We start from the raw sequence: 27397 nt of genomic DNA, 5'->3' as shown, positions 1-27397 counted from the left end.
TCCTGCGAGTTTGTCGCCAACAGCTACGCAGCCACAGCACCGGGAGAGATGTCTAAGCTCATCTTCCGGTTTCCCTGGCTACGAGAAGAAAATGATATCCGGGCACCGTTTTGAGGGATTTCACCCTGGTGCTGGCCCAGCTGCAAGGGATGGTGTGTTGCTTCCCGCTTCCCTGCTTTCCTACCAAGATGTGCAGAAGGACGGAAACTCGTATCATTACCCTTCCATTTGCAGGTGTGCAGTTTCACACCAAGACAAAACATAATTATTACTTTTTGCCTTGCATATTGAGTTATGATGCTTTGTTTTGCTATCATACCACGTTCTGTTTCATTCAAACAAGTTCTAACTAATGAGGATGATTACTCTTTGTGTGCCAACTAATAGCATGCTATGCTATTAAAGATTTATTCTCTTAAAACCACAGATCAGGAGATATAAAAGGAATCCTTTGTGGGCATCCCAGAAGACTAGATCTAGTAAATAACACTATTTGTTCAATAATCTTGCACCTCTGGGAAATGCTGTAAAATATAAATAGAGCTTCATATATTTCTTTATTCTGTCTTCAAAAGGGAAGCAGATGTGAATAGATTTATATTTACTCAAACAAGCATTTTAGCCATTTTAGCCTCCCTTTCAGTTAAAAAGAGTTTATTTGATTTTATTATTTCCAGTCCTCTTCTAAAATAATTTCTTTCAGGGCATCTCAGCATTTTCTTTCTCCCAGTGCGAGAAGGATCACCCTTTTCAGCTGTTCCTCATAAACAAACTATCATCTTGGTTGCACTTCAATGCACACTCTCCACAGGATTTAATATCTTTCACGAGGGGACTGAAATGGAATGCAGACAATTTTTAAAATGATGGTTTGGGACTAAATCTGGCCTCTGGGCAGCAGCTTCTTTCTTGCTTCCACCCATCTTTGGATCAGGGTAGCAAAGGTGCTTTACTCTGCCTTCTCACAGGGGCAGCTGTATGACCTGCTCCTTTCAGCTCCTCCTCAGCATTTCTGCACTCCTTCCCCAGAATGAAAGGGCAGAGGGCTATTTCTGGTTTGTTCTCCTTCCCAATCCCTGATTTTATTTGGGATTCTGACTAGTACTGCAGAGATGTAGGGAATTTTTCAGGAGAAACAGCTGGTATCTTTCTGAATGCTCATTCTGTGCTGCGTATTTCCTTACTACAACATTTCCCAATTAGAGGCAATAGCTTCTAGGTCAACAAATTGAGAGTTGAGACCGAGACTGAGTTGCTGCTATTAAATCACACGTATCAGGAAAAGATGAACCAGTGTGATCTACTTTATGTATCAAGAACAGAGAAAACAATAGATGCTTGACAAACAATTTACACAAAATGAAAAAAAATGCAACAAGTTACCCAGCTTCTAGCAATGGGTGTTATTTTAGCAGGCTGGATATTTTAAAAAATATTGATCACTACAAAATCAACAGTATTAGGATGCTGCAGCTATTAAAGTTATACAATAAGGGCACTACTAACTACACTTCTACGGTCTTGATAACAGTTGTTGTTTTCCTGACAAAAACAGAGGCACCTGCCTCCCAAAGGAATGACATTACCCTCTCATTCCCAAGCGTGAGAAGCCCCTCTTACAGCTGCTGGCTTGTGCCATGTTTGTGTTCCTGGCTTTTTCCCCCTGGAGTCAAGGGGTCTCTATTTTTGGAAAGACAAGGATGAGAAGAACCATTCAAGGACAGTGGGAAAGACTCTTTTTTTTTTTTCTTCTTCTTCCCAAGCTCCCTGTGAAGGTCTGGAAGGGTGAATTATGAAGCTTCTCTACATTGGGACAGAAATGATTAATGGTGAGCAAGACTAGCTGCTCTGATGGAAAGCAGCAGAGTGGGTATCTTTGTGCTGGGCAACCTGCAAATATTCCCATTCCCTTCCATATATCGTGATAAGCAAAATGTACCTTGTGTCATACTCAAACTCCATTTTACACAAACATTTTGCAGATGAATAGGTTGCACTCACACCTCACTCTTCTTCTTCTTCTTCATACTCCTTTTCTGTTTATACCTCCTTAACGGTGTACCGCATCAGGAGGATTTTTCGATTTGGTTTCAGTTACAGTAATAATGCAGGAAAGAAAAGAAGTGGCAATGTCTACAGCAGAGCGAAACAAATTAAGCACAAAAGCCTCTAGAACAGTAAAAAGCCTGTAGAACAGTAGTCCACTAAGCCAGCGGTCTCCAAACGGTTTTGATCGCACACACCTATCAGTGAAAATTTTTTGAGCATGCATTCCTAATGTATGTATATTTATTTATAAATTATATACTTCTAATACTGAAGTTCCAATATTTTCTTCCCACACCCAAATGGATCATCTTGCGCACCCCCTGGGGTGCACATATCCCACTTTGGAGGCCGCTGCACTAAGCTGCCAGGATTGGGCTGCAACCCAAGCGCAGAGAGAAGACTCCCTTTTCAGAGGTTAGCTGTACCCTCTTTGGCAAGCATCAGGGAAGTGGAGGGAGGACTGAGGCTTGCAGTGACATTGATGTTGTTAACCAGATTTATTATTATTTTTGGTATTTTAAATCTGGAACTAGAACAGTTGGTACAAGAAAAAATGGGTAATATCCATTTCTTATGGACTGAGCACATCTTTCATTTTTTTACCATATATAAATCTATTGCAGGCAATCCAACTTGAATAAATTCATACTGTTAAACCAGTCATCAAGGTACTTGTGTCATGGGCACTGTGTCACCCTCCAATCTGTGCAACAACATTAAAAGGCAGCATAGAGGCCTCCCAACTCAATGAAGTTAAGCACAACGCTTTAAAATGAAGTTAAATTATGATTGACAATTAATTAGGTGATCGCTGCTAGGCACTAGAAGCAGATGCATTACCAATTTAGTATATTGCTGATATTTTAGCTACTGAACAAATGTTTACACATTGTAAAGGCCACCAGAGTATGTCTAACTCTCAGAACGCCTGTATTCCAATTAATTTGGCATTGTACACACTCTGTTTGCAGTTCTGATATTGTCTCCATGTTACTCAGAAGAGTTTTGTTTCAGGTATTCAGAGACTCAGTAACAGCTGGTTTTGCTCCATTAGACTAACAAAGTGATAGAATAATGAATTAGATTGCAGTCTATGCTTGAATATATATTTTTAATAGTTGAAAGATATTCCTTTTAGACCTGTATGCTACCAGAAAAGCTGCGTTCAATTCCACCACAGAGAGATTCCAGCTTGCAACTCCCTTTTTTGTTCTGAGGCTGTCCTGCTGGTTTCACAGCTGCCGTGGATCTGTCCGCTTGCAAAGACAGCAAGCCAAGTAGTTGAATTTGATTTACATAGCAGTGTCTCCACTATAAATATAAATCTTCCCTGGCTCCATTATAAGATCAAACAAAATTATGTATTTGGTGTAGTTCTGAATTATTAATCTGACAGTCAGGAAACCTGAGTTTATTTTCAGCTGTTGCACAAACTTTTTTTTGCCTTTGTAAATTGCTCGTTACCCTTGTGACCCAATTTCCCAACTGGCAGTACTGTCCAAAAAACTTGCTTCACTAATAGCTGTAAACCACTTGTACAGGGCTTTCCATTTCAGAATTTTGAACAAGGGCAAAGTTTTCTTATTGCCCACAATTTCAATGCATTTATTGTACACTGTTACAAGGAATCACCTCTAATTAGAGAGCTAATCCCGTCTGTTCCACAGTCTTTCCATGCTGCCTGTTTATTTAGGTTTTTTTATATTTTGTTTATTCCATCCACAAAATACCAGACTCTGGCTTTTATGGGTGGGTTATGAAGAACAGATAGGAAGGAAGGCACTTCTATTTTGCAGTCAATCAAAATGCTAGGCAAAACTGACTTCCCCCCCTCCCGAATTCACGCCAACTCCCCAAACTATCGTTGGAGTTCCCGAGAGTTCCTAAAATGGGCATGAGAGGACAGGGCAGAGATGAAACTGTTGCCTTTCTCACTCAGCCATGAAATGGGCCAAGCCTGCCGAACTGAACCAGCCCACCAGAGAGGCCAGGCTATGCTCCCAATGGCACTACCGTGGGATGCCGACAAGGAACCCCACGCATCAGAGCTCAGAGTTACCTGCACATCAGTGCCCTTCTCAACACATTTGTCATCTTTCCTGCCTCTCACACTCAGTGTGATTAAATAAGAGGTCGTGCAAAGCAAAGCAGGACAGAAAGAAAGGGAAGATTTGAGCGTGAATGCCTTTGGTTTTGTATTTTTCTCCGTAGTCCCAAAGCCTGGCTATTCATCTTGTTCAGGGTCACATTAAGATACAGTAGGTTCTGCTGGTGCTTATATAAATCCTCTCATTTTCAGTGCTAAAGGACGTAATTTCTCCCTTGCTGCAAGTCAACTAGCTTAGTTACAGCTCTACTCACTGTAACTTGGGAGAGGTAAAAATTAGAGGAAAATAATACTTAGAACTGAATGCATACAAAGATTACAATTATTTTAAGATCAGACACAGGGCCTAAACCATTAACAGCCTTCCCTCTTGATCAGTACTGCTGTAAACCATACAGAGAACACACAGCTGGCTACACATTAGTTTCACTGTTGGGCTGTCAACCATTTGAAGGCTTTCACCAAATTCCTCTCCGCAGGGCATTTTCCTTTTCCTTTAGATCTGTAGACACACAGTAATTGTAAGGAAGTGCATGTAAATGCATGTAATGCAATTACTGTGTTCTCTTCTGTTTGTTTTTCTCGGGGGCAGAAAAGGTATAGAAGATTTTCATGAATCGTTGTTTTCCCTTAAACATTCATCTCGTAGGATAGCAAAGCTCCCGATCTGTATCTTCCACAGTTCAAAGGATATTTTAGGACTGGGTTATGTGTGCCTTCTACAAAGTTAAACTGAGACACCTTAACTTTTACTGATGCTACTGGAAAAGGAGAAGCATACAGTATTGTTTTTGACCATGTCTCTCATCGAAGTTGCAATCTTAACATTAAGAAAAATTGGGTTTACTAGATTACTTGGATTTTAGAATCAAAATGTACTTTACCTTCCACATCATCATTCGAAAACTAAACCAAACAGACTAACAAATTGGAATAAATGTTAGGAATAAAAATCTAAAGAACTGGTAGAAAGCAGATGAGATATACTCCATTTCATACTGTTCATCTGCTTCATGGATTTTATTTTTATTACCGAAATTTTGCACTTAGAAGTGCAAAAACAGTAAGGTTTTCCGTATAAAAAAAATGAATAAAACTAGTAGGTCTGTCCTGCATTTGGCCTGTTTATCTCATGCAGTATGCTGTCTACAGAAGTAGATGGCATCAGACATATGTATGAGGAAAGTACAGGATACTTTACAGCTGGGAGATGTGTGAAAAAGAATCCTCTGTGAAAGTCTCCCCTGCTTTCAAGGGCTACATAAAGCATGGAAGTTTATATGGAATCCCTGTCTTACCAACTACTACAGGCATGAATAGCCAATCAAATGTTATTCTCTATTTCAAATCTTGTTAAGTTCTTGATGTCAAAAACACTACCTTGGAGGAAGATCCTGATACAATTCTCATTAAAATTCTCATCCTCATTTAATTGGCTATCCTCTGGTTTTCTGTTTCTAGTCAGGTAACAGGAGTTCATTGTCTAAGTTCTTCATGCAATTTCATAGCTGTTTCTGTTTTTCATCTCTTTTCAAATATAAATCAACCTTGATCATTTTGATTTTTCTTCAAATTGGAGTCTTTCTCAGTCCTTCATAGTCCTCTTCAGTCCACTGCTTCCAGTTTTGCACATAAGATTGAGTCTGCAGAGTGTTCTGGATGAACTTGTACCATGGATTTCCACAACTTCATTATACAACTCTGTGTTATTTTGAACTCTATTCCTTCCGCAGTGTGTCAATGCCTTAAAGAATAAGGAACATGGATATACCTACATATTATCCCACTAATAGGAATGACAATGCGAAGGAAGTGGGAAAAATCCCACTGACTTTGCTGTGCAAAATGTGCAGATCCACATGTTAAGATTATTGATTAGTGTACGTTCCACGGAATCCAAATATACAAATTCACAGATAGGAACCTTCCTCTTCTGTTACTGGGATAGAACATGCTGTTCACAATAATGCCTTTTTAAATTGGCTTAACTATAAGCAAGTTATTTCATAGAACAGTGAACTCATATTCCTATTGTCTGTGTAGCACAGAGTAAGCTAACACACCATTTGCGTCAACTTAGGTTGCTGGTCATGCAGCCTCAAGGAAAACAAGAGCTGTTCAACGTTTGCCTCTTACTCTGTAGCCTCCATCAGCCTGGTGGGACAGGTGAGTGAATTTCAAGTGTTCATCTGACAATAGCTGCTCCAATAGCTCATCTTTAATAGCTGCTCTCTTGGGAGAACATGCACATCATTAGAGAAAATGCTGCAATATGCAGTGCTGTCCTTAGCAGAATCCTGTTCCAGTCACAATTTTTACTTTTCCTGGAAGAATGAAGGGCGTAGAGCCTTTATAGTTATGAATTATCGTAACATGTTGTCCTGGTTACGGATATCCCATGGTGGGGTGGGGGAGAGAATCGGAAGGGTAAAAGTGAGAAAACTCGTGGGTTGAGATAAAGACAGTTTAATAGGGAAAGCAAAAGCTGCGCACGCAAGCAAAGCAAAACAAGGAATTCATTCACTACTTCCCATGGGCAGGCAGGTGTTCAGCCATCTCCAGGACAGCAGGGCTCCATCACGCGTAACGGTTACTTGGGAAGACAAACGCCATCACTCCAAACGTCCCCCCCTTCCTTCTTCTTGGAAAACAAGAGCTGTTCAACGTTTGCCTCTTACTCTGTAGCCTCCATCAGCCTGGTGGGACAGGTGAGTGAATTTCAAGTGTTCATCTGACAATAGCTGCTCCAATAGCTCATCTTTAATAGCTGCTCTCTTGGGAGAACATGCACATCATTAGAGAAAATGCTGCAATATGCAGTGCTGTCCTTAGCAGAATCCTGTTCCAGTCACAATTTTTACTTTTCCTGGAAGAATGAAGGGCGTAGAGCCTTTATAGTTATGAATTATCATAACATGTATAGCTATTCACCAAGACAGTCAGATTTGTTATGTTCCTGTTAATGACTGAACAGTACTGTTACATATCAAACAAGTAATTTTGCAATAGATAGCCTTAGTTACGCAGTTAATCAAGTTTTGGTACTTAAATCCATTGCAACACATGAAAGCTAAAAGAAGCTCATTTGTAACTTAGGTGTCTGAAAACTTTATTGTATCAGTGCTTTCTGAACTGTTCTGGTCTCAGTTCTTACTTAGTTTATTTTATTGTACATGTTCCACATCAGCTACCTACAGAAACAATGGCTATGGCACAGACAGGTAACTAGTACAGACATATTGTCATAAAGAAGCAATATGTATGTATGTTCCTAGTTACAGATGAGGAAAAATATACAGTGGCAGACAGAAAGAAATATTCAAATAGTTTTTATAAAGGTATGTTCAGTTCAGCTATGTTTAGTTTGGCTTGGTTCTTAGGTCTAATTATTTTCAGAGCAGTTCAGAAGTATTGATAATCTTGTCAGTATTGATAGTCTTGTCAGTATTAATAGAGATTTACTAGCAAACCTGAGAAGAAGTGATACAGTTGATGGCAGTGTCTATACCTACCCCCATCATTATATATAGCTTAAAATCTAATTGCTCACTTCCTTCATCATTTACAAGACATATTTAGGAGACTGGTACAATTTCATTTAAGAAACATTTAACAGAAATTTATTAATCTAAGAACTTCACTGAATAGTGCAGACAGAGATAGGTGGATCTGAAGTCACTGAAGATTCTAACAAGTTTATCAGGAAAAATACTTGCTAAAATGTTTTAAAGTCAGTACAAAATAGTAATAATGCGAAATAATAAAACAAAGACAGAGAGCTGTCTGGATAAGGTACTCATCACTGAAGACTTTTAGCTGGGCCTGTTGTGACAGACCAAGGGGCAATGGCTTTAAAATAAAGGGGGGTAGATTCAGACTAGATATAAGGAAGAAATGTTTTACGCTGAGGGTGGTGAAACACTGGCACAGGTGGCCCAGGGAGGTGGTGGATGCCCCATCCCTGGAAACATTCCAGGTCAGGTTGGACGGGGCTCTGAGCAACCTGATCTAGTTGAAGATGTCCCTGCCCACAGCAGGGGGGTTGGAATAGATGACCTTTAGAGGTCCCTTCCAACCCAAACTATTCCATGATTCTATGACTTCTACAAGGCATGTTTTCCTTGTGCCTTTGATATAGAATTCCCTGTTCAAATTAGTGCAAGTCACACAACCTCTGTCTAAGTCAATTATTCAACCGATAATGTGGGGAAAATAATGCCAGTATACTAATAATACAGGGCTGCTGAAGGCTTCTTTTTTTTCCTTTTTCTTCCCCCCCCGTAAAATATTTTGTGCAAGGTCCTGATATAGTACAATCTCGCCTAAGGGCCGCTGAAGTCAGCAAGATCTTTAACAGAAGACAGACATACAAAATATTATTGGAAAAGTTGATAGCATGTTACATTACTACTTGGGCTCTTTTTCAGCTTGGTGGCACTTCAGCATTCTCGATGCCTTACGAACACAATGGGCATAGCTGTCAAGATCACTTTACAGCCACCATCAGACTGCAATCAAACCAGCAGCGTGGGGATATAAATGCATACCACATAAATACAGCTTGCCAACCACAAGATTAGCTACTCCAACAAACCAACTCTTAGCTCCCATCTAAAATACAACTAGCAGAGATCATTTGCAGAGCAGGATTTCCTGATGCTTTTCTCACCTGCAGGACTTCTGACTGTACAATGCCCTGGGAACAGGGCAATAATGCTGGTTCTCACGTCAAAAGCTTACAGATGCACATATGGTCCTGCGTGTTTTTTGTGGTTTATTCTGCAGATTGTGGTTGATCTAGCATACTATAAGGAAGCAGAGTCTCTCTTGTGAATAGCTACCATTACACAGACAAACCGCAAAGAAATTTTGGGCTTTATTCTTAGGGGCATTTATTTCAGCATAGGGTACTCAGTTTCTAAAGCCTCAGCCTAATAACTTACACCTCAGAAACTATATTCACTTAAGATCAGTTATCCAAATTAAACCAGAAAAGGTAATGAAGGCCTTTGTTAAGATTTACATTTAATTTACACCCACATTTTTCATTTTTGGAAACTAAATATTTATGTACTCACTGTTGAGAATATTATTCGGCTGACACCGTAATGATTCCTAGGTAAGGTTTCTTCTTCATACTTTTACATGAGTGAAAAATAACGTTTAAAAAATGCCTCATAACGGAGTTTTTGCATCCTCTGAAAATCTGGGTGTTTCACATTAGAAATCCCAGCAATTTTAATGAAAACACAGTAAAGCTTATAAAATCCAAAATGCCAGTTCATAATTAGACAAATTCCTAAAGCTACTTAGTTTTCATTTTAATGCCTAATCTTTGCCCAACTCTGACTTGCAAATTATGGTATAAATACACGTAATACTTAAAAAACACAAAGATGCAAACCCTAATCTTTAAATTGATTACATGCTAGGCTAATGCTTAGAAGTTTAGAAACTGTTTATAAGCAGATATTTAAAACCAGACACATCATCTTTTCAAAGGCACTCCTTAGAAGGATTGCAGCAATTTGTCTTCAGCAAATTTTGGCCTAATATTCATTTACAGTTGTATTTAGAAAATAGTGCATTTAACTTCTATTCTTTTAGCCTGTATTGTATTGGGGATATCCCATTTCTCAGAACTAAGTGATCGTACAGTCTACATTGCAATGCATAAATCGAAGGTCTAATTGTAATATATAAAAAGACATTACTGTACTCACATTCAAGGATGTTAGGCAGGCATGATCAAACTTCTATGATTAATACCAATAATCATGATTGTTTCACTGCTTATCTTGTCTTCCCCTCCATTCTCTTCATTTTTTTAATTTGAAAGGCTTATGCCTTGAGCAACTGTATTAAGTTTTGCTGTTTCCCTACTGTCGTAAGACGGTTAAATAGTTTTTGGCTAAGTCGTGGCTGTGTTTCAAAATGGAATACAGTTTGTCCTCACTCAAAAATGTTGTTACTATATGTCTTCCACTAAGTCGCATTTGTTAAGCTAGTAACCCTTAGTTAAAATCCATATATTGCCAAAGCATTGCTATGGTGCCAATACCCTCCCTCCAAGGAATTTTGCGGGTCTCACCTCTGGTAACATACTGTGACTGAAATGATATATATCATCAAAGTTAGGACTGGGACTACTGCCATCCTCTAGAAGGGAGGCCACATGTGTGCTGAGGAAGTGAAGTTTTTATTGCCTAATTCTGCTATGTGAACATGAAAAAGGAGAACAAAGCACAGTAACTGCTCTCAAAGAACCAAAACTGTAACCTGAAAGAATTTGAGGCTTGAAAAATAGACCTGCATATAAATTGCTGAAGTAGCTGACAGAAGCTTTTTTCCTTTGGACTTCCATTAAATTATGGAAGATTAAAAAAGGGCACAAAAATATTTAGGCTATTATTCCGAAGGATATGAGTGGAAATATGTTTTGTTCCCTTTGGTGTTCTGAGAAAATGAGTCCTAGTGATTACATTTGTATAAAACGGGTAAATTTTATTTATATGTTTCATTTGGACTTCAGATGAAAAGCTCACCTAAAAGCTTGTCTAAAAGGTCAGTTTTGATGCAACCGACCTAATCCCATGCCATTTTGAAGTACTATACTGTTCTCTTCTGTCAGTATTCTGTAGTTTCATAGCCTTGTTTGTCGTTTATTCTTCCATCAAAGATAAATGAAAGGTTAAGCAGATATATATTAACTACGTGGGTCATTTACTTGGATCTTTTCTTTGAAACTATTATGAATCGGCAACTGAAAATTCTCAAGACAGATTTAAGTGCAAGCACTCCTTGCTTGCGACTTTCTCAAACCAATGAGTGTTCCCAACATTTCTGATTATGAATTTGGCAGAGCAGGAAAATGGACTCCACCTGAGGTACTCGTCTCGTAGTAACACCAGTTCTTAATGCTTGAATTCTTTTAAAAATTAAATCTCAGGGTTCTTATTTAATGCAAAAGTAAAGACGAACAAGAAAGGTTGCTACTACTGCATTACTAACAAAACAGTTGTCAAAAAAAGTAGAGATTGTCTTTGTACAACTAACAGAACATAGATAATATGAGATCTTAAATTAACTGAAAAAGCAGAAGAACTCACTGTGACCAATCATTACTATTTGGGAGACCCAGCTGATTGGCCTTGAAGCATTCAGTAACTTCTCCTTTAACTAATTTTTTAAAAACATTTCAAAATTACAGTGTACTTACTGGATTGAGAACCACTGTGAAGAACAACTCTCCTCCTTGAATACTTTTGTCTAGTTCCTTTGGGCCTCCAGGATACTCTTTATAGAAAATTGTGTGGGTGAATAAGCCACAAGTTTGCCTAGGAAGCACCTGAATGTATTTAAAAAAAAAAAAAAAAAGAAAAATTCAGGAGACACTCACAAAAAAAAAGCTTATACTTTTAATGAGACAATAAATGCCAGATAAGTAATACATAACCGATAATGTTCCTTTGTGATAATTCCTGGGTAGATTTGGCATCACAACTTTGCCAGAAGTCAATAATGATCTAGTTGAATTAATACACTGGCAGATCAATAAATAGTGCTTACTGAAAGAAACATTATTATTATCAGTGAAATCATAATGTCCAAAAATTCATCACATTTTGTTTGAAACCGGAGATTGACCTCAATCAGTAAGTTACAATTCAGCAACCTCCTCAAACTAATTTTGTCCGTAACACCTGATACTAACACTAAGTATTTGGAGTCTGGTCATCAAAGATTTCTAAAATTTCAAAATAATTTGAAAAATAATCTAAAATATTATCTGTATTGTATTAATCAGTTCCACTTTTTATTTGAAAGATGGCTTTGTTGTAAATTTAAACTGGAATTTGAAAGTCAATTTTTTTTTTTTTTTTGGCTTAGGCATCACCACCAATAATTCTACACTGACACATGATGAATTTTGCCGATAATGCTCACATTATAAGAAAGATTTGCTTCTCATTCAACTGTGCTAGTTTTGTAAGATCAGTTGCAATAAAAAGTAGCATAAACAAAAGCGTGTATTTTTAAAAACATGCAAAGAACAAGTCTCTTGAATAGGAAGAATTAATAAATGCAGTTAGTTTTCCAGTAGAACTTCAGAGTATTTTCTATCAACTTCAGAAAATCATTTGCTGGAGAGTATTTCAATTATGTCTATTTTTTATGGAAGATCAACAGCTGAGTATTGATGTTCACATATAATTCTTAAACTGGGATACTTCTCAAACATTTTAGTCCAATTTAGAACATTTATTATATGATAGCTTAAACTTTTAAAGCTTGACATAGACTGTGGTTCTGTAGATACTCTTCATTTCTTGTTGTTTCATTTCTCAACATCTTTTTTGTAACGTACAGGATACTGTGACCACAAATCGTAAATTCTGTGTTGTCAGAAAACGTATGGAATTTGTGTGTTTGCTATAAACTTGCATATACTTCTTAAAAACCTTTGGATTTCACCGATGAAATATGAGAACAATTCTTCACAGAGGCAGGGAATGAAGCCGCACTGGACGGGAAATGCTCTGGCAAATCTTACACAACGATTTTGTTACTGAATATATTCATCGCTATTAGCCTGCAGAGGTAAACTTTTCAGGAGAACTGAAAGCTTGAGACTCCCAGAACAGGTGGTTTTATACGACTGTTCTTGGAAATGTATTTTTGGCCCCAGTGTCCTTGTGTTAAATCTCATTATGTGTCTTCAAATGACGTGTTTTTACAAAAATTTATGAAAGATTTTTGGAGATTCTGAGAGTCCATCAGTCTACCTCAAATGCTTCACGTCCCCTGAGCATATCCACAAACCCTTTATTTTACGTGCAGCTATTGCTTTGAGGAGAACAAACTGTAGCTCAAATCTGTATGGTGTCAATTTTTTTCCTGGATGCCTTGGAGATCATTTTAGTTTGCTTCATCCAAAAATAGATCAAAACTTTTAAATATTATTATTTTGCTTAGAAAAGTGGTATCCATGGTAACTTGAGGACAATACCAGAATTCTGTTTTAAGCTAAGTGGCGGTCTTGTGCTAGGGCACTTGACCATCCAAAACTGCTTGTTCCAGCTAGAGGTATAACACAGTACACACACTAGGATCTTTCCCATTCACTGCTCTCCTACATGCTCCAAAAGAAAGTTACTCAAGAACATACCATCAAGTATTTTGGAGAGTCGTTTTGAAACAGTTCTCAGATAATAATGACAATATGTGAATCAGAAATAGCCTACGCCCCAGTGACCAGATGGTATTAGCATAACGCCTTCCATGTCAGTTGTGTATAACCCCTTTTGGCAAATACTGCTGTCAGTGAACAACGCTGTGAATTATGTAATACAGAAAAATCGTGTGATTTGACTTGTGGCTGCCTCAGCAGAGCAGTTTCATAGCCTGGAGGGGGGGGTGGGGTGCGTGTGTGTCTTCTTTCCCTCCAACCTTCTGAGTGTTTGCCCTGCATCCAGACTGATCACCTGGGCCCAAAGCCTATCTGTGGGGTTAAGCCACAATGCAAACCACAGTTCACACTTCTGTATGGCAGGAAGCAAAACGAGGGCAACTGTCCACTGTTCAAATGGAAGAAAAAAAAATATTTACGCACCAAGATCCAGATTCTCAGATGGCATAAACTGGCAAAACTCTTTTGCAGCTAATGGTACTATGCAAATTTAAAACCTGCTAAAAATCTAACCCATAATATTCTGTTAAAAGATGCAAAGTTGACTTCTTCCTTGAGATCTCTGAACCAGTATTAACAGTAGCACTATAACAGTTAACAGCCTGTTAACTGTTAACAGGGGGGTGCCTGGAGGCCACCTTCATCAGCAGCAACAGACTGATTTTAATTACACGATACCGTCAAATATATCTTGCTGCTTATGCACAGCAATATGTGCTTCTCACAGTGTGAACTTTCAGGATACCATGCTTTTCCACTTAAAAATAATTGTTCATAAAATGGTAGAGTGGTTGTAATATGAACATCATAAATACAACTCACCATGATATTTTTGTGGATGAAGCCTCGTCTATACCTTGCAGGCTTCAGATGTGGGTATTCTTCCGTGCTGGTGACTCTGATATTCCAGACCTTTTTCCAGGCATCATAAAGTTGAACGTGTACTGGATAGACTCCAGAATGGTGTGGAGCCACTGCATAGCCCAAATCAGTTGGAATACCATGTTCCTAAAGCATAACAGAACAATGACTGCTTTCAAAAATTTGAGAAACTTGATGTTTTGGCATTTCTCAAATCCTTTGTTTGTGAGATATCACCAAATAATGGTGATATCAAAATATGCTGATATGTAAGGGAGGTGGGAAGCAGCACGGTGAAGATGAAACGCAGGATTTTAATACAAAAGCCTTTTTAATGAATATTTTTGAGTATGTAAGGAAGAGTGATACAGATGTATTTTACGTTGTTTTCTTCAATCTACATTAAACAGAAAGCTGCACCCTTTCAAGTTCTTGCAAGGAATTTGCTCACAAACTAAGAATTCAGAGAGAAAATTACTGGCACATATTCAACACAACAGGTAGCATTTGGCAGTTACAATAACAAAAGTGTGATTTCCACTACATGCCCCTACACAATTACTTGGATTGTTAGCTAAATTTCAGAGTCACTGCATTTTCCCTCTAGTCCACTCGAAGCATAAAACCATACTCAAAAACCAGCTTGACCATTTTAGTGTCATTTTAAAAAAGGAGAAAAGATAACGACTTGTAAAATTCTGAGGATACTAGGCAGATGTTGTAGACTAACGCCTTTTGTAGTACCTCATCTATTTTTGCAGACTCCCGTCATTTATCTTGTTTACATACTGACCTTGCTGGTATTACCTTCTCTTGACATTCAATGTATTTTCTTTCCATTTTCTGGTTTCCAACATACTCTAATGAATTTTGACACCTTTTCTCCTTTCTTTCGGGTTACTTTTCAAAGGAACAGTATATAGCAGATATTTCTTTGATAGTCTGATTAGCAGAATACGCTGTCCATAAGATGTTGTTGTGTTGCAATGATTTAGGAAAACTGCCTTTGCACAACCTTTGAATTCTGTTTAAGAGTTTTTTATATTGTTTGTATTTGTATGGTCATCTTCACCATATTTTCTAATCATACTTTGTGTGCAAAGGTAAAAGTTGGTTGATACTTGGGTCGCTTCCTTTGAATAAACTAGTTACTAAGGAATATGAAAAACTCTAAGTCTTATCTCAAACAAAAATGGGTGCGTGACCTTAGTAAAATCATTTCTTCATCTTTTCTGGAGGAGGACTGGACTACCACAGGAAAGCTAATGTACTGGACTTAAGAAAAACTTAAACAGTCAGGGTTCAATATTAGATGTATCTGTTATAACTTAAATATGACAACTTTGCTAACAGCTTAAAACAAAGTAAACTCACAAAAAGCAGCATTTGCTTCTGCTCTGGAAGAACATGAGAAATAAGACTTTAAAGATGTGACGCCTCCAAGGGAAGAGAGCTATTTTTTTTCCTCATTAAAGGGCTACTTTGAACCTAGTGTAATGGTGTGTGTTACAGACAGGTATGGTTTAATCACAGTTGAGAACCCTAACTTTTCTGTATTTAAAAAACTGGTGAAATTATTTCCCTTTAGCAATTCACGGCGCACATAATGGGGCATAAGATTTTACCACCCTGAGGCTGGTGCAGCTTTTGGAATTCTCGTAAGGCCGTACTACTCCTGAGTAAGATCCAAACGCCCCGTCAGTAAACCCGCTGCACCCAGGAAGCGCGTCATCTGCTGGTTTACAGCTGGGGTGCACTATGTGTAATCTGCCAGATGAGTAAGATCTGGCCTGTTGGTTTTACTGCATGGGGAGATAAAGAATGGATATGCCATCGCTTACGCAGCTTTACACTATTTAATTCCATCGCAGATATTTCGATTCCTCTTCCTTTTATCTTTTCTACTTCCCTTAAGCATGCATAAACATCAGAAAGAAAAATCTTTACAGAACATGTAAGACATCGCATTGTCTAATGTCCCATTTGATCTCCTTCATTCAGCTATAAACAAATGTCTAATTTTTAAAGGTTTTTCCCTCAAGTTTTACAATATGCAGTAATAAATATGTAATTAAAATCTTTCATTCTAATTATGAGCCTATCATCTTCAATGTATCAGTGTCTCCATTATTTCTTAGTGACTGTAATTCCCAAGTTGAGCATTTCACACACAATATACACATTCAGTTTGATAACGCATGAGGCATCAGCAATTTCAGCCTCTTTCAAAAGAGGATACTTATCTTTGTTATTAATTTAAATGCTTTAAGCAAATGAAACATGATGAGTAGCTTCGTGTCTATATGTCTATACATAGCTTCAGACATGAAAAACATTTAATATAAGGTATCTGTAAGTATTAACAGCATTGAAAGTAGTGAAGAAAATAGAAATTGATGACATTACCTAAAACAGGGTTGAATATGTATTATTCTAATAACATATTTTAATGGTTGCATACTGTAGACTAATCCCAGAGGATGTCTTAGGTCACACCAGAACTACAAGAAATAATTTAATTTCCAGTGTAGCTTGCAACAGTACACAGAATCACAGGAAAAAAAAAAGGGAATTTTGGACACAAGGATTTTTAAATTTTCATGGTTCTAACTTCTACTGAAATGCTTTCTTTAAAGGAAACAGTAAAATTGAGCTGGCCTGTATTCAGTACAATAGAGACAGTAAACTTGGTGAAATCTTTGGTCAAAAGAAAGCGTATACCTTCCTTACTTAAAAGCAAAGTTTTCAAATACAAATTTTAATTGCTCGATATTTGAGGTCTACACCTTCCTCCTACACGCACTGACACATGACCATAAGCGCACTCTTTTTTGTTCTGGTATTTCAAATCCCGCTGCTCTTTCAAGGAACAAAGTCATTACCTGCCAGCTAAAGAGCAACCAGGGTATTCTGAAAAGGGAGAAGTAAAATTAGGCTGTTGGAAATGTATTTCAGCAAACATTGGACCATTTCTTCAGACAAATAATACGTACTACGTATGGCAGTTTGGTTTGGTTTTATTGTATGAAATTAACTGTAGAGAAAAGGTAAGTCTGTTTCTCTAGTATCCTCAGACCTAAAGATCTGGTTTTATTTTTTCTTATATTCTCACTGAAACATGTTTTTACAGAGCTTTGCTGTGAATAAATAATTAGTAAAGGCAATGCTTTTCAAAACAAGTTTTTATAAAGCTGATCCAAAGGGAATATATGTTATTAGGTATCACTGCAGAAAAGCATCTTTGAAAATGTGGCACACTTCATTAATCCTAACATGCAGCGTTTTCGTAAAGTCATTTGACACATTTTGATGGAGTATTTATTCTTTCAGAAAACTGGATTTTTTCTAATCTAAACAATGGGTTATTTGGACAAAATTTTACTTAGGAAAATATTGAAATAGAAGAATTTTTATCTATATTGACTTTTCAAGATGGGAACATATTAATTCTTCATTCTGAAAGAATTTTTCCATTCAAAATTTTTCATAAAGTAATACAAAAAAACCCAAACTTCAATTGAGAAGGAAATCCAAACTGCAGAGAAACAGAATTTTCATAGCACAAAATAGAGTGACAGCAAAAAGCACTGTATCAAAACTTTCTTTTTTTTTTTCAATTCCTTGAGATTAAAATAAATTCTACAAGGATTGATTTTCCAACAAAATAGGAGTAATGGTTTCTGAATACTTAAATTCAGTATAAAACGCAAAAATATAACTCACTAAGGCAAATTTTTTGTTGAGGATCATCTGCTCCACCAGTGACGACTCATTGTGGAAGAGGTGAGGCTGCATGTGACTCCACATATGGGGAAACCACCAAAACTCATCCACAGATCTCAACAACAGGTCGTCACCTTCATCTTCCTCCTCAGTTCCTGCAAAAAAAAAAATTAAAAAATCTCTGAAGTAAAGTCTCTACTTTTATTATATTCTTACAAATGTTTGAAAATGTAAGAAAGAAATTAGCAGAATAAAATCTGACCATTTAAAGTACTGAGGATTTTAAATGTTTCCAAGTACATATTCCTTTTCCTGAAGTAATTATAGCCAAGTAAAAGACTGAGAGCCCCATTTTCACGGCATCTTGAACGCATGGTACAACACCATCCTCACATGCATGTGCTATATCGGTAACATCAGTAGCTAAGGGACGGAATCGGAGAAATTGTATACAAGACAGTTTAATACAGAGTGTAAATGAAAATGTTGACAACTCTTTTCTGGTATTCCTTATCCAAACTAAACTCACTGTCCAAGCAAACTTCTTTTCCTTTCGTTATCTATGATACGTGGCAGTATTTTTTTCCAGCAGCCTTTTCAAAATATTATGCATAATACAATTATTTTCTCTTCCCCGCTAATTCTTACCTTTCTGATCATGGCCTATTCAGGAGTTCCCAGAAATCTGCATCTTTGAAGAGACTTAAAGGGTGGCTGGAGCTCACCGAGTTATTTCTCAGGCCCCAGGCCTGTCTTTTCAGACGCTCTCCTGCCTGTTCCTAAGGATACGGCGCGGGGAACAGGCCCTGCAGCCATTTCTGACTGTGGCGCTAATGAAGAGGAATCACTTGGGCAGCAGTGTTCTGCCCTGCTGTTCTCCCACACTTCCCATGCTGCAGCTACAGTAGTCAATAAGCCAGCGGTGGGGCCTGTCCTCCAACCCTGAGCCGGCTGGCCGCTTTGACGCTGGTGAATCCTCCCAGCCTGCGAGAGAAGCAGCCGCACCCCAGCTACCCACTGGGACAGGGCCCTGCCCCTGCTCCCCTGGGGTGCAGGCAGTGGGGGCTGGCTGGGACCCTGAGCACTCCCGAGGCCATTCGCGTAATCCGAGGGCAATGACAACCCGCTCTTGGTGCTCGGGCACGTGCCTCGGCTCTGTATAACCTACTCGCAGAGATTCAGCCTGGTTACCTGACAGCACCTCGGGGATGGGAAGTGTCAGGGTCTAATTAGCTGGCAGATCAGGACACCCCTCCTCGCCCCCAAGCCCAGACATTTATCCTAGTCCCAGTGCACTTTTAATGACAGGCTAGCCCTGTCAAAGGCAACCAAACTTAAATAACCCCTTAACAGGCTGCCGTATAAAGACTGTATGAGCCGAACTCTGACAACCTATAGCTTAACGCATCTTCACGGTGTGCCTGCTTCCTGCTTTTCCGATTGTTCCTACTCCCGCCAACAGTCAACACAACTTGACGAATCCTTTCTCTCCCTCAGCATTTTGCAACATCTATTCTCCTTTTTCAGTCTTTTAGCCAAACGTTCAGCTCCGAAGCTTTCTGCATCCATACGGCCATACTCTCACTAACCCTATATGCCTTTTGCTTTTTCCTCTTTCCTCCAGCAAACCTTGTCTGTCATACCTTCACTGTTGTGATTTTATTCCTCATTACCTCTGAGGGAACTACAGCAGTGAATGAAAAACGTGGGCAGACATATGTAAAGATGTATCAATATTTGTAGGACCATTAGATTTGAGGACTTTGCATGAGTCCACAGGGCCTTGTGTGATGTTCACATGCTACCAAAGAAAGTGACAGGAGTGCCTAAAGGTCATACGATAGCCAGATCAGGGAGAAGAAACCATTTCAAGAAAGGAAGAAAGCCACAGCAAGGGATGGGCTGTAACGGAGACAGGCTCAACTCATTCCATTTACAATCAGTAACTGGGTCAGTTTGTACTACAAACATGCAACACCTTTGCCAAATCCCTCTCAGCCAAACCCAGGAAACCCATGCGCATGTTCCCTCCAAAGCATCTGAACTGTCAACTGAGGCAAAAGAAATGGTCTGGAAAGTACCTCTGCCTGCTGAGACACTGGCAGGTGACAAACTTGGCAGTCAGGACTGTTTTGCTGGGCCATTCTAGGCAAAAGAAAGGGGAGGAAGGGATGGGAATGGATGGAGTAAGTGATGTCCTGAATGTGAAAAGTTAAGACATCTCTAGCCTCTCTGAACTGTGCAGGTGACACCTGGATTGCAGGGGTGAAACCTGGACATTTACCAAGTCTAGCTGAAGTCTGCTGAGCCCAAGAGAGACCTGTGGAGGGACTGTGCAGCCCCAGCTGCTTTCCTCTCCAGCTGTTCAGCTCTAAACAACAGATTTCTTTCCCTGCCTCTTCTCCTCTTAATATGACAAGTAATACTGACCAAGGTGCACAGCCGAGCACAGGAAGAGTTACGCTCATCCCTCTGCTATGTAATATGCACAGCAGTCGAGAATATTCAAGCTCTGTACATCTTTCTTTGGTTTTGAATAAATCCGGTTTTGGTTCCCAGTCTCACCTAACATGTCACTTCCCTCTTTTCATACTAACATCCTTCAACTATGACATTATCTTGTGTTGTCTTTTGTCTCTCTCTTCCAGGCTCTGATGTTGTCCTATTTTGCATGCGTCTTTTGCTTTTTGTTTGACGGTAGAGAGCACCTTCTTTCTTCTATATCACATCCTATTTAATACCTTATCTTTCATTTCTCCCTATTTCTACAGTGGTTTAAGTATAAAATTATTTTAATGGGTAATATATATTGCTGAATGTCTACAGTAGAGATTAAACTATCCAAAAGGATAAATTGTGGTAGCTCAATAGATCTCTCGGTGAAGTCATAGAAAATTTCATTTGATCGGTGGAATTTACCGCTCAACAACAGGTTGAAAGGAACTGAGTTTTAATAAAAGGGGAAGAGGAATTCAATCTGTTCCACACAGGCACCTAATGCAGGCAACGCAGCTTACTAGAATTACAGGTGCCTCATCCCGAGATGTTCCAGCCTACCTAAAATTACCACCTAAATTCTCTGTGTGCTCAGGAAACAGCTGCAGAGAAAAGTCCAGTTCACCTATTCTACGTGCCTCCCTCTCCCCATTCCCTGGGACAGGTTCTGTAGGGAGCGTCTGAGCTAGCTCAAATTGAATGAAATTATAAAGCAACAGTAAGAGATGTGTTTATTCCACCCTCAGGATTGATTTTACTGTTATCCAGTGACACATATAACACATATAACCCCTACAGAAAGCTGTCATCCCAAGCTTCGACTGCTTCTTGCAAGGTCTCCTCCTGACTCTGCCATTTCTGCATGCCCCAGCTTGCAGGAGGAGGAACAACATTCCTCTTATTCAGGAAATGTAATACTCTGACAGGACACTTTTCTGTAGGGCTTAGTCTTTCTCTTAGAAACTACAGCCTGGCTCTCCTACTTCCACACCATTGCTCTACTTATTGGACTATTATGCAAAGAATGAGCCTTTTTTTTTTTTTTTTTTTTTTTTCCCAAAGAAAAAAGAAGAGAGAAATGTTGCTGCAAAGAGGTGTTTACAGACTTTGCCTACATGGTTATTTCCAGACAGACCACAGCTCAAACAAAAGGTTAATCCGGTATAATAACTTTAGGAGAAAAATTTGATTTGGTAAATCACGCAAATGTATGTCCCAAAGCAACCTGGAAGAAATAACAATTTGATGTTTTATTTATCCTATATGAAGGAAACTCTTCTCTCTACTCAGACCCTTAGTCTCTATCATTCCTACTTTCCCCATACTACAAAGAACACCATCAAAATGAAAGTGATTTTAGTATTTCATTCTTACCTGTGTGATAAAATTTCCCTGAAAATCCCAGGTTGAAAGTAAAATTTGTAATCTGAGCTCTCAAAAGATTCTGAGTGTCAAGCAGGGCCTGAAAAAAAAACAACCCACCATATAAACATATCTGTAGAAAACGACACCTGGCACAGAAATTCAATGTAACAATATAAATATTTTTACAGGTATACATCTTTTCAATCGGTTTTGCTATTTAAAAACAGCTCTTTATATATAACAAAGTAGTAACAGATATTTTCATTATCATTTAAAGATTAAAGACAGCATGCAAACTCCATCGTTTTCCTCATAAAGATGACCCGCTATTAAATACTGGTTTACTCCCTGAATCGTGAGATAGGTAAACAAAGGCACACGCCAGAGAAAAGACCTTCCACTGATTACTCAGAAAACCTGGGACACAGCCAGGAATGAAATTCAGATCTCTTGTGCCCCCGACCACTGCTCCATCCACTGGCATGAACAGCATCTATTACAATTATATTTCTCTAGGTCAGGTTAAGTACATACACAGCATTTTAGTCATGTTACAAAATCACTGACAATAAAAAAAAAAATCCAGAAAGACAGAAAGAAGCTAGATACACGTACTTGCACTAAATTAGTACAAACAAAAAAACAGCATGCGGGAAGAAAGGGGAAAGCTGTTATTCATCAGATACAGCTTCAGTCTTTGATTTCAATATGCTCTTCTTGATTTGTTACTCTCAAGATTTACGTATTACTCTCAGGAGTTATCTCCCAAACTCTTACACTCTGCTGTTGTTCACTCTTCCAGTTTTCCAGGTGTAACAAAGAAACCTAGCTTTCCAATGCAAAACAAAATTTTGCAAAGCAAGAACAAAACATAAGAGCAAAAAGCCTCCTCTAAAATGAGACTCGGAGTGCACATTCCTCCAAACAGCCTGCTTTCAGCTGAGCACTTGATAGTTGGTAATTTATGAACACATTGGACTCTTTGGAGATTTGTGCCACTGTACACAGCACATCAGAAGTGTACGGTCAGCTACAGCACACACACACACACTTGGGGACAGGCACTCATGCAGTACCTTTGAAAGAAAGGAAAATATTTATACATCAAAGGTCATCAGAGTTTTCAAAGTAAATATACATTATAGCATAATGATTTTAATAAAGTGATTAAAAGCAATACTATTGTCAGAAATTAGTAACTCTAAGCATGTTACGAAAGGGGAATGTATTTAAAAACACAAAAAGATTAAAATCACTGGAGATTTTCAAAGGTTTAAAGGTCTAGTAGGCTCCCCACTCTTGAAATTCAGTGACAGTTTGGTGCCCTGAAAACTACAAGCCAGTAATTTTAATTACAGTTTCTTTGGATATTTTCATTATATGAGTAATTTGTCTACAATTATTTTTTTAACCGGAATACCAATGACAACAAAATGTTTGCATGGAAGTCAAGTCCAATTTTAGATATAGGCATAGCATAGTCAAGTTACAGTTCTTTAAAATATGACTCATTTTACAGACGGAGGCGATATCCACCTTATCAGAGAAACTTTTGGGCATACGAGCTCTTCTTCAGGTCTTTTCCAGGGCTCATCTATACCAGTTCCAACAAAAGTACGATCTCCATCTGCAAACTCTTGCCTCTCCATCTGCAAACCCTGTCAAGCCTGTTTCCTTACACTATCATACCGACAACATTATAGTGACAAAATCAGGCAAAGGGTGGCAATAGCAGGGGCTCCCCTGTGCACCAACCTCAAGAGAGGCCCAAGGCAGCGGGCCCAGCGGAGCTCCCATTGCCTGTAAGAGGTGGCCACACAGCACAGCTGGTGCATCTGTCCCCGCTCTGTGCTCGCCTTTCCCAACACTCCCTTTCCAGAGCTGAGCATTTTCACCTGGCCCCATTGAGAAACTGCAGCACTGCCCAAAGCGGGAGCATGGCTGCTCTCCAGTCCTCCGCTATCCTGCATCTGAGGCCTCAGCGAGCTCACTAAGCTCGTAGCTCTGGCTGGCTCAGAGAAGCTGGTGCTTGAGGGAGCCGATCTGCAGCAATAGGACAGTCAGTCATTTGTCCCTGTCCTGGGGGGTTGCAAATTTGAGTTTTGCTGACACGGTTGACGAAACATGAGCGGTTTCAATTCTGAGTCATCAGCAGTACTTACCCTGTTCACCATTTCAGCGGACCAGAACATTATGCCTAAGCATATTCATTAAATATATATTAATCACAAAACTAAATCTGTGAAAGAGCCATCACTTTTCTGCCTCCTATTTCTTATAGTCCTCTCAGATCTGGAAGTAACTTGCCTCTCCCACTGTCTTCTTCAGCAGCGTAGCTCCAGCAACAACAGTATAGACAGTTTCAAAGGACAGTACTAGTAAGGTAAAGATCATCTTTCACTGGAAAGCCTGAAAAATGTCCTGCGAACAAGGGACTTTCTAAAGGAACGAGTAAAATGAAGCACAAAATGGAGATAATTGAAAACAAGCTCGAGACATCTGAAATGGAATATTAAGAGAAAAATCTTGCAACACTGTAACGAGGGCTTTTGCACAGGCTGAGAGTGCAAAGATCACCGAGGAGACTTCTTATTCTAATGAAAGGTAGCAAATCCACAGAGGATTTATTATGAAAACCGTCCTTGAGCTGCTGGGAACCTATTCAATGAAATAATTTTATCTTTGCACAGTTAAAAACGTAGGAGGCAAATGATACGGCCAGACACTTCTTATGTTAAGAGTATGTATTGTCGAATGAAAGAGATCCTGAGTGCAGCTTGACAGCAAGGTGGCGTGAATGGGCTGCACAGTTCTTTCCCTCCAAATTAAGTTAAGAACTGTGAGCATATTTTTTGAGCTGAAGGTCTTATCCTGTACCTTTCTAACACTTTCTCAGCTTGTCAGCTCCAGTCTAGTCTCAGCATGATGGAAAAACAGAAAGGGAAAAACAAAGAGCAGCTGGAAACACCGGAGAAACACAACCTGGAAGGAGTTCTTCGCTGCACCTCCCTGGCCCACTGCAGCTACAGGGCTGACAGGAGAGACTCAAACCCGGGCTTTCAAATGGGCAGGAGATCATAGCCCATTTGAGGCTCCCTCCCAAATGAGGGAGAAGGGTAACAAAAAGCCCATGATGTTTCTATGATAAGGCAACATAGAGTTTAATTCTTCGCTGGGAATTAATTTTGCTAGTGTAGTTAACACCTTCTTGCCTCAATGACTGCCTGGTGGCTGCATTTTATTTAGGCCAGCAGTCATGATGAGACACTCCAAATAACACTCAAATAACACAAAACTCCAAAGGAAATCTGAGGTTCACCTTGTACAGAACGGACTTTGAAAGCGATGCCGTCGGTTTTTTGGCCACATTACTCTTATTGAAATCAACAGGAGATCTTCTGCTAAAGCCTTGTGGTGGTGTTCAAAAAATGTGTCAGCTAATACCAACGGTGTACCTGCTCACCTGCTCCGCCCGCTCTATCTGCAAAGAGGGAGGGCACAGACCTGCTGTGAACCACTTTTTGTACAGACAAGCTGAGATAACATTTGAGTTGTCAAGCCTGTGATTATTTTCTGGGTGACTTGACATTTTACTCATCTTTCAGGTTCTAAAAACAAAATGTTAAAACTCATGAAAAAATATATAGTAGCAGATGGCAGGGCCTATTACTGTGAGTTTCTATCAGAAAGACAGAAAGAGACAAAAGTAGGGGGACAAAAAGCCTGAAATTTCATTTCTAAATGCTGTTTTATATGCTGAAGGTAACTGGTGCTACTTCCTGTATAGGAAAATAAATTGCTGGCTGCATAATTACTTTCATGCACATAGCTGCAATGGAGTACTTTCTTTTCAACTTTTCATAAGTTCACATACTAGGTTTAGGAAATTCCTTGTGCCAGAAATCAAATGTGAGAATTCAATATACGATGAAAGACGCCCTTGTTCACCAACAGTCCAAAATAATCTCAGAAAAAGGCCCTGTTACAATCCAAGGAACAGACAAAAGTTATCCCAACAGCAAAACAACCGAGTTCTTTCAATCCTTGCATCTGACAAGTTTATAGCATAAGGAAAGGAATATAAGAAATCACGTATGTTGTAAATAAAGCCAGATTCTCAGATGATTAATAAGCATCATCCCATTTAAGTTCTTTCTATTTCATTTCTGATGAAACATCTCAGCAAATGTAAGCTGCCGTTATTGCCAATGGGATCTCAACTGACTGAGAATTTAGGAGAAAATGGACTCTAAGATCACAAATGGAACAGAAGGAACCACGAGAATTATTCTTTCATTGAACTATTCATGCAATAGAAACGTATGAGAATTCCTGCGTTTGTATAGATGGCTTTTTTCTTTCTTGACAACCATGATGCTCTTTTTATCACTTTTCATTCTAAAATATCAACTTTGTTTACAAAGGAAACAGTTTTATTGGATTTTTCTCATCTTACAGACAGGACAAACAGAGGCACAGATAGATGACATGAGCTGTCAAAAGCTCTTGCTCAAATAAATCAGCAGTAAAGCCAAGGATAAAACTCATATTGCCAAACCTGCTTACCATTTCCATAGCCAGGAAACCATCCTGCTTCCTGTCCTCAAATATCTCTTTACATGATTTCACTTTATAGTCTGTCACAGAAAAGTCACAAGTGTCAACTTGCCTTCAGTAAACAGACAGTAGTAATTTCTTCAGCATCAACAAAAATATTTGGACCCAAACATCTTGGATGATCAAACAAATAAATCAAAAACACTTCGTTGAACTCTGCTTCACCAAAAAGGAACTATGCCTTATTTCTGTAGTCATACCAACATATTTACGACTATTTTCCTACTCAAAAGCTATTAAAGAACTTAGCCACTTGAAAAGCAAAATAGTTCAAAACGTTGTTAATGTTACTTGTAATCATATGGATTTTAACTAAATTGGCAAGCAGATAGACATAGCCTCACAAAGCTGCAGCGTTAATCTTAAACTTCAAATCAGTACGTGCTTTCATGTCAGTAACAAAAGCAAGAAAGGTCAGCTTCACGATTTTCCAAAAAGCCTATCTCCTCCCCCTTTTTTCGGGAAGCAGATCTCATCTCTCAACACTTGCTTTACTATTTTGTGTCTAACAATACTATCAAAGGAGCCATTAAATTAGGAATTACTTTGCTTTTGAGGAAAACTTCTAATACCATACTGGCTCTTTATTAAAAGGCAAGGACCTTCTGAAAAGATAAAACAAATTAATAGAAAGTGTAATGTGAAAGCACATGAGTTAAGCACATGAAGCCCCTTCATGGGAGCTCTTATGCAGAAGTAGCTTTCATTTTCTGTACCATATTTCCTCTTCAGTTTAATCCCTGCAAGAGAGGGAAGAAACAGAACTAAAGCCATTTTAACTTCTGAGTGGAGTTCTTAATATAGGAGTTTAATGAGCTGTAGCTGATGTGATGTCCTTTTACTCTACACTTTGAGACATCATTTTGCCTTTCCTGAGCATGTCCATGCTCCTAGAAAAGAGGCCTGCAACTGAAGCAGCCTGTGCAGGTCTACGCACACCACCTGCCTCCCTCAAACTTTGCCTTCTGCAGAGCCTGACCTTTTCTGAT

General features: G+C 38.9%; 1 protein-coding gene across 1 annotated transcript in view; it reads right to left on the bottom strand.

Moving 5' to 3' along the window:
* NDST3 (N-deacetylase/N-sulfotransferase (heparan glucosaminyl) 3) overlaps nt 1-27397 on the bottom strand; it is a 63350-nt gene that overhangs the window by 17971 nt on the left and 17982 nt on the right. The window contains exons 2-5 of the mRNA XM_009334910.1: nt 21801-21888; nt 17931-18085; nt 14169-14354; nt 11376-11504 (exon numbers count right to left, since the gene is read on the bottom strand). Coding sequence (XP_009333185.1) covers nt 11376-11504; nt 14169-14354; nt 17931-18085; nt 21801-21888 — 558 coding nt within the window. The remainder of the gene's footprint in view (nt 1-11375; nt 11505-14168; nt 14355-17930; nt 18086-21800; nt 21889-27397) is intronic.

The sequence above is a fragment of the Pygoscelis adeliae genome, unplaced genomic scaffold (genome assembly GCF_000699105.1).
Source record: "Pygoscelis adeliae isolate BGI_AS28 unplaced genomic scaffold, ASM69910v1 Scaffold31, whole genome shotgun sequence".
Taxonomy (NCBI): Eukaryota; Metazoa; Chordata; class Aves; order Sphenisciformes; family Spheniscidae; genus Pygoscelis; species Pygoscelis adeliae.
The sequence above is the reverse complement of the archived record's forward strand: the minus strand, read 5'-3'. Positions and strand labels throughout refer to the sequence as shown.